General features: G+C 39.9%; 1 protein-coding gene across 2 annotated transcripts in view; it reads left to right on the top strand.

Annotated features, from left to right (window-relative positions):
* Positions 1 to 390: 390 nt before the first annotated feature.
* LOC110533872 (vascular endothelial zinc finger 1) overlaps positions 391 to 12,297 on the top strand; it is a 44,130-nt gene continuing 32,223 nt past the window's right edge. For both annotated transcript variants that reach the window (XM_021618438.3, XM_021618437.3), the window contains exon 1: positions 391 to 535. In XM_021618438.3, coding sequence (XP_021474113.3) covers positions 503 to 535 — 33 coding nt within the window. In that variant the 5' untranslated portion in view covers positions 391 to 502. The remainder of the gene's footprint in view (positions 536 to 12,297) is intronic.

The raw sequence follows: 12,297 nt of genomic DNA, 5'->3' as shown, positions 1-12,297 counted from the left end.
GGGGCACCTGGCTCATGCCCGGGAGGTAGCCCGGTTCAAAAAACTAATGCAACCCGTAGTCTGACGGCTCCCGCTTAAATTATTATTTCATTGCCGAGAATAAACAAACGTCCGTCGATGTAGCGTAGCGTTTGGCCAGAGCAAGGTGTTTTTGTAACCAGGCAAGGTAGCCCGTATCAGTTAGTCGAATACCCTCACTGATCAACTCTACCATTTATTGAATGCCCCCTCACGTAGTTATATATTGTATTTGATATATGTTGGATATTCATTCTATATAAGTACTATTTATGTGAATCCTTTGTTGTGCTAAAAATAAGTGATACACTTTGATATGACAACTACAGTACTACCCCCCCCCCCCCCCCCCCCCTCCCCCCACAAAAAAATGCTTTAGAAGTGGAACAGTCCAAGGGTTACAGGAAGTTGTAGCAGCTGCCATGTTTGGCTGCTTTGTTCAGGTTTCTTGAAGGTTTCCTGCAGATTTTTTTTAAGTGTTGCAATGGAACCGAGCTGGAGTACATTTCTATTTCAAGTAAGTACATTTTGAGACCCGAAAAGTACGACAATTGACGGAATAACTAGCAAACTCAAGGCATTTATGGTTTGACGTTTTTCAAATGTATAATTTTAAGTAAAGCTACCCAAGCAAAACAATGGTAAATAACATCCAGGCTTCCAGCTGTGAGGTAACTAGGGCATGACGCTAAGATAAATCAGTTGTTATCGCTTTCATTTTTTTGTATTACTATGGTGGTAAATATTTGTTTGACTTGATGATCTAAATAACTTAATTATTATTTAAGTTAGCTTGTTAGATCAACGCCAGCAAACACGAGGGATCACTCGCAGGCTCCAAGAACGCCACTGTTACGAGCCAGCCAGTCTGAGTCTCTTGTTTTTTGTTGTTGCCCGGAACCATTGATGCGTTTTTTTGCTGTTTGATGGTGGGAATTTACTTCATACACTACGTCTCCATATAGCTAAAATATTCGTCCAGAGATCACTCGAAAACAAAAAATACTTTACCGATTGACTTTTACTTCCTTACTATTTCGCTAGTCAGCGTTGAACTTTTCCCTTACCACCTCAAGTCGAAATAGCCAACTAGTTAACTAACTAGCGTAGCTAGCTAAACATTGTGACTGCGGGTAGAGAGAATTCAAACTATGTACGCATGAAAGCAGTGTTTTTGCCACATTTATTTCAGTGTGCGACATCCTGATTCAGTGATGGAGATTTCAATCTATAACGTCACTGTATACATATCTCCGATATAGCTAGACGAACTAACGTTACAAGTTTATCTAAATTGTTCAACATGGGTAACTGGTCACATTTGTCTATTTTTGTCTTTGGCCTGCATTCAAGCAAATTACGTCTCTTACCAGTTTCCATTACTAGTCTAAATCATACTCGCTGCACCAACTTGTATCGTATTTGGTTTATCATAAAATAGGACATATTCTTATTAGCCCATGTGTGCATTCAGTCAAATGTTGTCCCCCGTTTACTTTATACAGCTACAGCGTGTTTTGGCAAGAAGCTATAAACATAGGCATAGCCTACAACTGTGGTAGTAAGGGAGTAAAAAAATCGAGCGATACATCGGGATATTATTTTTGATGATAGTCAAAACTATTGGATATTTCGTAATATAATTGTTGCACTAATTTGCTGTGCCTACACCAAAATTCCGGAATTTTCCCTTCAACTTTTTCTCTATCTTCTATTTAAATAGGGAGCAAATGTGTTTTCATCACTTATTTTGGTGACTGATAAACGTTTTCTAATGGCTCTCTTGTCCCGCTGCAATATGTTTGGAACATGGAATTGCAATAAATTCACTGTCAAATCATGATACCGGCACTGAAGTATTGTGATATCGTTTCGTGAGGTCAGTGGCACGTAGCAGCCCTAATATGTGGTGGAATGAGTAGATTTTGATTAGTGCTTGTTTTTCAACAAATGAAGGTCAAGGACACATCATAGCCTCGGATGTTATACATTAGCTGGCTTCTTGTGTTTTGTCTGATTGGATCCTTAAGGAGAGTTGTGGCAAGCTCCACAACAACAAAACTATTCAACCCATTAGGCCTACACAGATATGGGCCTACAATGTGGCATTTCAAGTAATGGTGTTCAAACTGCTTTCAACCTGAATATAACATTCCAGATGGCTGATATACAGTTGAAGTCGGAAGTTTACACTTAGGTTGGAGTCATTTAAAACTCGCATTTCAACCACTCTGCAAATTTCTTGTTAACAAACTATAGTTTTGGCAAGTCTGTTAGGACATCTACTTTGTGCATGACACAAGTCATTTTCAATTGTTTACAAACAGATTATTTCACTTATAATTCACTGTATCACAATTCCAGTGGGTCAGAAGTTTACATACACTAAGTTGACTGTGCCTTTAAACAGCTTGGAAATTTTCAGAAAATGATGTCATGGCTTTAGAAGCTTCTGATAGGCTCATTAACATAATTTGAGTCAATTGGAGGTGTACCTGTACATGTATTTCAAGGCCTACCTTCAAACTCAGTGCCTCTTTGCTTGACATCAGGGGAAAATCAAAAGAAATCAGCCAAGACCCCAGACATTTTTTTTGTAGACCTCCACAAGTCTGGTTCATCCTTGGGAACAATTTCCAAATGCCTGAAGGTACCCTGTTCATCTGTACAAACAATAGTATGCAAGTATAAACACCATGGGACCACGCAGCCGTCATACCGCTCAGGAAGGAGACGCATTCTGTCTCCTAGAGATGAACGTACTTTGGTGCAAAAAGTGCAAATCAATCACAGAACAACAGCAAAGGACCGTGTGAAGATGCTGGAGGAAACCAGTACAAAAGTATCTATATCCACAGTAAAACAGTCCTTTATCGACATAACCTGAAAGACCGCTCAGCATGGAAGAAGCCACTGCTCCAAAATCGCTATAAAAAAGCCAGACTACGGTTTGCAACTGCATATGGGGACAAAGATTTGACTGGTGCACTTCACAAAATAGATGGCATCATGTGGAAGGACATTTATGTGGATATATTGAAGCAGCATCTCAAGACATCAATCAGGAAGTTAAAGCTTGGTGGCAAATTGGTCTTCCAAATGGACAATGACCCCAAGCATACTTCCAAAGATGTGGAAAAATGGCTGAAGGACAACAAAGTCAAGGTATTGGAGTGACCATCACAAAGCCCTGACCTCAATCCTATAGAACATTTGTGGGCAGAACTGAAAAAGTCTGTGAGCAAGGAGGCCTATGAACCGGAGTCAGTTACACTAGCTCTGTCAGGAGGAGTGGGCCAAAATTCGCCCAACTTATTGTGGAAGGCTACCTGAAACGTTTGACCGAAGTTAAACAATTTAAAGGCAATGCTACCAAATACTAATTGAGTGTATTAACCCACTGGGAATGTGATGAAAGAAATAAAAGCTGAAATAAATCACTCTTCTATTATTCTGACATTTCACATTCTTAAAATAAAGTGGGGATCCTAACTGAACTAAGACTGGGAATTTTTACGAGGATTAAATGTCAGGAATTGTGAAACTGAGTTAAAAAATATTTGGCTAAGGTGTATGTAAACTTCCGACTTCAACTGTATGTCCTCGTTATAGTATCACACATTTTATACTTTCGATTATAAACATTCCTTGCAGTTGATCTCCCCCAGTGGCAAATGGCTCCATCTTGAAAAATACATTATTTTGAATGGGAGCTCAGATTATTGGAGTGATTCAAATATTTACTCTCTGGGCAAGCTCTTAGCCCTGTTTCTGCTTTTGAAGTTATTACTGTAATTGTCCCAGCTAACTGTTCTATTTCCAACGTTCGGACATGTGTAGCTGTTGCTTGCTAAATGTAATGGGCCCAGAGCCTGTCAAGGCTAAGTGGCAGTTTGTCTCCAAATACTGAGTACAGTGCAGCCATTTTGCTGAGGGTGGGATGGTGTTTGTGTGATGTGATTATGCTAATGTCAACAGTCATTGATCATTAGGTGTTAGGAAGTGACACATGGGATGAAAGTTAATGCAGCACTCTTGCTGAATTCTCGAACACAACTGCTAGTGGTCATGAATCATTGTCTTGTGTGTCATTTTCACATTCAGTGAGATTAAAGGACCGTTTCCTCATCTTGTGGACAGTGCAGCAAACCAAAAGACTGTCTGCTTAGTGTAACATATGATTACTACGTCAGTTGTCTTTATGTTTAATTGATTCATAAGCATTTTGATGCACATGCAATAACTCTGTAGGCGACCAATAACATTTAATTTGATCCTATTCCTACCAGATTCTTTCGCCCATATGGAGCAGCACTGTTTGTGTTGTCTGAGTGAGCGTTGTCTTTTATGCTATCTCATCAGACTTTGAACCACAGTTTAGTCAAACGGTAGCAGCTGGGGGCTAGTGGGTTCAACTCTCCATCACTACTCAAGAGCAGATGGGAAAAATCTTTTCATTTTGATTTCCCATTTTATGATTAAAGTGGTGCTTGACAAAGGTGAGGTTATTGTGCTCTCTGAGAGAGCTAAAGTACTATAATCCTTTATTACTCACCTGCAACTGCACAAAATACCAGATTTGTTTGTGTCACAGGCTGCCTTGTTCCTGACAGTAAGGCTTTGTGACACTGGCTTCTGCATCTGCATGACTCACGCTAAACACCTCTCCCCTCTGGAGCCCTCATTCACTCATTGATCCCAAGTATGTTGGCAGTAGGGTAGCATGGCAATGAGCTAGAGAATGGCAACAATGACCTTCTCCTATATGACCCAATCTCCCCTAGAGTATTTTAAAAGGCTACCCCAAGTATTAATTTCATATAGGTTAGCCTCAGGAGTTTTTTCTTTCTCTCCACCTAAGTACCAGCTGTGAAATACCTCCATTTATAGCCTATACCATAGCATAATGTTGGAGCTGCCCGAGCAGTGACTCTTCCACATTTTAGATGGCCTACAAGAATACATCCCTGCCTGGAGGTTATGTTCCAGAAATAATAGTTCATTTCTGTTTTAAGTACAGACTTGGTAACTAATCTGACATTGAACATTGTCAGAGCAATGAAATTACAGTGAAATTCTTACATACAAGCCCTTTGCCCTGTTGGTTGTTCAAGAAGAAGTAAGAAAATATTTTCCAACTAAAGTAAAAAATGAAGTAACTCAAGAATGCGGCTATATACATTGGGTACCGGTACCGAGTCAATGTGTGGGGGTACAGGTTAGTTGAGGTAATTTGTACATGTAGGTAGTGGTGAAGTGACTATGCATAGATAATAGACAGCGAGTAGCAGGTTATTCATCAATGTTCTTCAAAATGTTTTGTTTGCCGACGTTTACTGACACCTGCCATTTTCAACTGGTGTACACTTCAGCTTAAGACATTTAGCTAGCTAGTTCCTTGTTTAGCTAGCTAGCTAAACAAGGAACCTAGCTAGATAGACAATGTGTAAGATCACACACATGTAACGTTAGCTAACGAGCCAGCCAGCTGATGTTAGCTAGTTAAACAACAATGAACATAGTGCCAAATCATGTCATTAATACCCTGCATGAATCTGCTGGGATACGAGTAATAATGTCATACCTGTAACGTTAGCTAGTGAGCCAGCCAGCTAATGTTAGCTAGCTAGCAGTACACTTTAGCTTGAAATTAAATAACTTTCTGTCAAAATTTGAAATGTGTAATGTCTGAAAGTCTAGCCTTAACTACCTACCTTACCCATATACATCAATGCATGATGGACGGGTCTCCCTGTCACGGATGCCATGCTACTGTTGCCCTTAGTTTGAAGATGTAATCTGGAGACAGGTGTTTTCTCTCTCTTTAGCTATCATACTCTAATTACACTGATTTCAAAACTCATCCTCCAGAAAGTGGAGAGGAACACTTATGCAGCTCCACTACACAATACATAAAAAAAAAAATAAGCTGCATTCGACAGGATTACCAATAGACTGACGAGCTCAAATAGACAGAAGCCTTCTATATGGCATACCAATCCGAACTCTTCTCTCTGCATGTCTAGCCCACTCGTTATTTCAGCCAGTCATGGCTAGTTTGAAGGTTGCTGTCGCTTTCTGTGGCTTAACCAACAAGGCTCATAATTTAAATATTTTATTTGTATTTACAGAATGCATACAAGTTTGTTATTAAGGTACATGAAAGTATGTTCCAGAGGGCATTTCTGCTAAAATACTAATTACATTTTGCATGCTCCCTCAACTTGAGACATCTGTGGCATTGTGTTGTGTAACAAAACTGCACATATTAGTGGCCTTTTGTCCTCAGCACAAGGTGCACCTGTGTAATGATCATGCTCTTTAATCAGCTTCTTGATATCCCACACATTTCAGGTGGATGGATTATCTTTGCAATGGAGAATTACTCACTAACAGGGATGTTAACAAATTTGTGCTCAACATTTTGAGCGAAATAAGCTTTCTGTGCGTATGTAGAACTTTTTATTTCAGCTCATGAAACATATGACCAACACTTTGCATGTTGCGATTTATATTTTTGTTCAGTATATTTCACATGGAATTAAAAGCCAGTCGCCAATCAGTACTGTTTAGTCTTTTTCAGAATCCTTTATTCTCCCTGCCTTCCAGTTTGATGTTATTTATGTTGGAGTGACCTTAGTCTTCAGAGCACATTTGTATCAAAATGGTCAGAGCGGCATGAAAGCACAGCAGGCTGCAGGTCAAGGACCTCTGTCTTTGGGCCAGGCTGTCTGCTGCTGTCTGGATCAGTGGATCGGAGACAGACAGACAGAAAGAGGGCTAGAAAATGATGACTAATCCTGGAAGGTATTGGGCGTGAGCAGGTGCGCATACAATAGGGGCCGGTGGGCACAGTGGCTTTCTTCCTGAGCTACCAGGTCCCCCTGGGTCTGAGAGCGCGACTGCTCGTCTGGGCTGAGGCTTGTCTGGGCTGAGTCGTGTGTGTGTGTGTGTGGAGAAATGCAGCCCCTGTCCCATGAATAGAGGAGCCAAATCAGAGAAGATGCACGCACACACAAAGACTTCCTGTTGGGCACTGGGTGCATCTTCCACAATAAAGTAAGGAGGAGAATGTGGGATTTGTTTTTAGTTTCTCATCTGTTCCCACTCCCCTCAGCTGGCCCTGTTGGCTGGATGGCTGAACGTGAAAGGGAAGGGTAGGATATTTAACCTTGCTCTTTCGTGCTCTTTGCGGAAGAGAACATGGTTGTCTTAATTGCAGCATCCCCCCCCCCCTCTTTTATTTCAGTAAGACGGGTGGGTTTGTCTGTCTCCAGACAGTTATGTTTCTTTTGATGAAACAACCGTGAATATAGTGTCAACGTATTTCCCCCGGCATCACCCATATCATAAATCTCTCAATAGAACAAGTGCGGGTTCCAAATGAACTGAACCTTGCTTGAATTATCAGACTACGCAAGACAAGTAGTAAGGTAGACCAAGGTAACTACAGGCCTGTATCTATTCTGGGAGTCCTTTCCAAAGTCCTGGGGCCTAAATGAATAAACGTCATGTAAATTTCACACTTTCCATTTCTGAAATCTGTGTACGTATAAAATATAGAGATTTATGAACTTGGCGCACGCCATATATACACACGTTTCCCATTATAAATTTTACCGGTCTCATAAAACTGCGTGCATTAGCGAGTATTTTAAATCCACCATTCACCTTTTATGGTGACAATAACGGCCTTTATTTGCTGTATAATTTGGAACTGTTGTCATTAGGCCACGGCATGCAAAATACCATGTGTTGTTTAATATTTAGTTTTATCAATAGATTATTGGGTTTCAATGAGTATGTTTACATTGTCGTGGTAATTTCCTGTATTACTAAACATTGAGAGAGCAAACCACACACAAGTCAGAGTTATATTATAAAGTCCATCTTTAATTATATGAGCTTCACCATAGCCCTTTTTGACTCTCAGATCAATTCAGTGTCTATAAATGAATTCTCAGAGGGCTTACCAAACAATTCTTAGTATCATTTATAGCCAAGACACACCCCTCTCAACTCGCATGACGAATAACAGATCTTAGGAACATTACAAAGGGCCTTTTACTTGAAAGAGGATAGCATCCAGATAGCATTAGCTATAAATTATCGTTCAGTTTGGTCTCTTTAGATGAGATTCTAATCTCGTTCTTGGTACCACTTAGGACCAAAACATTACCTCATCCAATGGCATATATCAATTGTCAATTCTAGATACTCCCATCTCAAATACAACCCTCCTGGACAAGCTCACGGCGAGAAGTGAGCCTCTAGGTCAAGATAAGGGCAACCTCAGAGAGGACATACAATAGTTACAGACACATTCCCATAAGAAGACAAGCCTCCATTCTGTCGTCCTCCCCTTCTTAAATTTTTCATAGCATCACATGGTTTAACAGATAAATTGACATACGAAGACAAGCCTGACCTCTCCCCTCTCTGGGCCCCAAGTGACTAAGCCTGAGCTGAGAAGGGATAACTGCAACTGCCAACAGTATAGTCCAAAAGAAGACATTCTAATGACAAGAATAAGATAAAACATATTATTTATGTTACCTAACTATTTCTGATTCAGCCACGACAACATGCACACTAATACTTTTCTGAGCAATCTTTCAAATTATTATGCGTAATGCCAAGAGTGTGTATATTTTAAACAAAAATTGAATTCTATATTCCATTCTATTCTTATCTTAGAATAAAAACCTTAGTGTGAAACAGTTTTAGTAAGTTATAAGCTACGGTCCAGTTGCAGCTTTTTCTGACAAAGGTAAAACAAAGTTTTTTTTTTTTTTTTTTTTTTTGAGTGTGTGCGTGTGACAGGATGAGCAATTCTTATTAAACAAACACTCAAATAGGCAACAAAAGCAGGAACAGCATAGGGCTGAGTGACTCACTCATTCCTGGCTTTCGTTCAAAATAAGTTATATTATAATGCAGAGTTAAAGACCAATTTATTTCTGATTGTCGTTAGCATGCATTCTCTCCTCACTACAGCTAATTTTGTTTTTAAATTATGTAGATTATAATAAATGAATGTTTGTAGGAGTTGATGTGTTTTTTGCTAGGGCAAATCTGGTCTGTGATATTGAGTTAGAAATGTAAAACATTAGAGTACTTAAGCATCGAATACATTGCAAGTTTTCCTTTTCCGGTTATTAGGCTACACTTTACAGTAGGACTCAACTCTGACTGACTGCAGCACCTATCTGTAGTCTAAACTGCGGCACATGTTTTTTCTCACACCTAGCCAACCTATTAGACTGTCCTTTTGGAAGTTAATGGAGGTGTGAATGTTTGTCAGTCTCTCCTATTGCACGAGTCCTGCATCAGGCAACAACAAAAATCAGCTGGCAGGTGGTCCCGGAGTTGAGTAAATACAGTGGCGCAATTACACCTGAATGTGGACTGACGATTTTCGAAAATAGGATACTTGTGCCTTACAGCCCGTTACATAAACGAAGAGTGGATGTTCTACAGTGCCGCTCAAACTGCAGAAAACATAAGGCCAGCTATTGTGAAAGAATACTTGTGGATCTGGTTGATTTTTTATTTTTTTTTCACTTCAAGAGCCCTACTGTCCACCTGGTAATTGTGTGATTTCAAAGGATATAGCGTCACCTTGAGATGGATGTGTGGTTTCAGAGAGGTCCGCTGTGAGCCTGTGACCAGGCACGGTGGATAAAGACTCACCTTCAGATGGATGTGTGGTTTCAGAGAGGTCCGCTGCGAGCCTGTGACCAGGCACGGTGGATAAAGACTCACCTTCAGATGGATGTGTGGTTTCAGAGAGAAGTCCGCTGTGAGCCTGTGACCAGGCACGGTGGATAAAGACTCACCTTCAGATGGATGTGTGGTTTCAGAGAGAAGTCCGCTGTGAGCCTGTGACCAGGCACGGTGGATAAAGACTCACCTTCAGATGGATGTGTGGTTTCAGAGAGAAGTCCGCTGTGAGCCTGTGACCAGGCACGGTGGATAAAGACTCACCTTCAGATGGATGTGTGGTTTCAGAGAAGTCCGCTGCGAGCCTGTGACCAGGCACGGTGGATGACATCCTTTTCCTGCACAGCAATTTGAAGAAATCCAGTGATGAATGGACTGTTTTTGGAGTTGTTATAGTATATTTATTTGTCTGTTAGACTCTTTAAAGCAATTTGAGTTGTCAGTGTGCTGCATTGCATTGTGGAAAAAAAAAAATATATATATATTTTTTTTTTCTTAATTCATGGCATGGTTTCTTTTTACCCAAATGATGAAAAGACATGCAGACAATTTAATTAATGTAGTCGTAAAAACAATTATGCTAAATAAATTGATATTATTTTGTTGGGTAATGGATCGGCTCTCGGAACTCATTAAGAGATGGCTTCGATCTTCAATATAATAATTCAGAAGGTTAAACCCATAGGTTTTAGGTTGTGTGGCGGAGAGTGATGCGGGCACTGGAGATGTTAGGTCTGGGCAGGTGGGGTGTGGGTTTTTTTGTCTAAAAAGACTAACTAAAATCTTACAGAAAAATGTAAGGAAAAATGACAAGCTTGCAACACGCATCTGATTTATTAATTATGAGTAGGATTTATTTGATTTTGTTAACATTCTTCATTGTAACCACAATGTCACAAATAATTGAACACACACACCATGAGCAGATGAAGTTGTTCAACATTTAAAAAATGGCAACATTTTTTCCCCCCTTTTCTCCCCAATTTCGATCTCGTCTCAACGCTGCAACTCCCCAAGAGGCGAAGGTCGAGTCATGCGTCCTCTGAAAAAATACATGGCCAGTAAAACCGCACATCTTCACAAAACATATTTCAACCCTACAGGCGCAACACAAAATGCATGCCGTACCTTTGTCAAGCTTCTTCTGTTGGCACTCCAATATGTCCCATAAACATCAGATATGGTCAATTTTTTTCGATTAATTCTGTCTATATATCCAAAATGTCCATTTATTTGGCGCGTTTATCCAGAAAAACACTGGTTCCAAATTGTGCAACGTGATTACAAAATATCTCAAAAGTTACCTGTAAACTTTGCCAAAACATTTCAAACTACTTCGTTTTGAACAGGGCTACTTCTTCATTACACAAAGGAAAAACCTCAACCAATTTCTAAGACTGGTGAAATCCAGTGGAAGCGGTAGGAACTGCAAGAAGGTCCCTTAAATCTGGATTCCCAATGAAAACTCTATTGAAAAGAGGGTGACCTCAAAATAAATATCTGAATGGTTTTTCCTTGGGCTTTCGCCTGCCAAATAAGTTCTGCTATTCTCACAGACATGATACAAACAGTTTTATAATCTTCAGAGTGTTTTCTATCCCAAATCTACTAATAATATGAATATCTTATCTTCTTTGGATGAGTAGCAGGCAGTTGAATTTGGGCATGCATTTCATCCGGACGTGAAAATACTGCCCCCTGTCACCAAGAAGTTAAGCAAAATGCATCGGGAGAGGAAGGCAATGTTGGTAGTTTCCGGTTTATCGTCCCAGCTCTAGTACAGTACACAGTTGTTGCGTGGTATACTGGTACCTTGGTAATATCACGATACCGAAACGTCATACGGATACCAACATTTTAGAATACCGTAGTACAGTTTCATATGATTCTGACATTTTCATCCCTACTGCTCTAAAGAACCTGCTGGTACCTGTTATAAAATGTTTTGTCAGTTTGTTTATAAATTCAGTTGAATTGAAGCAACAGCTACTAGTCTCTTGTATGCACAGGTACAATATCCACTTAACTTTTATACTCGCATCAGGTGTAGCAGCTGTAATCAGCCAGCCGCATCCTCTACCAGCCCTCACTCACCTGCTTCCCCCCGTCCGCTCTTCATGCGCGTCTATTCCTCATCAGTTAAAGTATATATATATATATATATATATATATATATATATATATATATATATATATATATATATATATATATATATATATATATATATATATATATATATATATATAAATATAAATAAATATAAATTAGCTGGGATGTAGAACCAGACGCTGATGAGTCTTCTGTTGGTAGGTTTGTACATTGGAGCAGCCCGTAAAGCGAGCTATGTTGATGTAGCATTGCATCGCCTGTTGTAACCAAGAGCACAGACCATTCTGAGTAGACTTTGAGTTCACTGTCATGCAGCCTCAGTGTCGGATAGGGAAAGTGGAGCGCCGCTTCGCGACAGCCATGCTTGCAGCTTTACAGTAAAGACAACGACTTCTCTAGTCTAAACGGTTAAAAACATATGACCCATATTACCAAATGTTTTTTTT

This window comes from Oncorhynchus mykiss, chromosome 10 (genome assembly GCF_057628025.1).
Source record: "Oncorhynchus mykiss isolate SJ-2025 chromosome 10, ASM5762802v1, whole genome shotgun sequence".
Classification (NCBI taxonomy): Eukaryota; Metazoa; Chordata; class Actinopteri; order Salmoniformes; family Salmonidae; genus Oncorhynchus; species Oncorhynchus mykiss.
The sequence above is the reverse complement of the archived record's forward strand: the minus strand, read 5'-3'. Positions and strand labels throughout refer to the sequence as shown.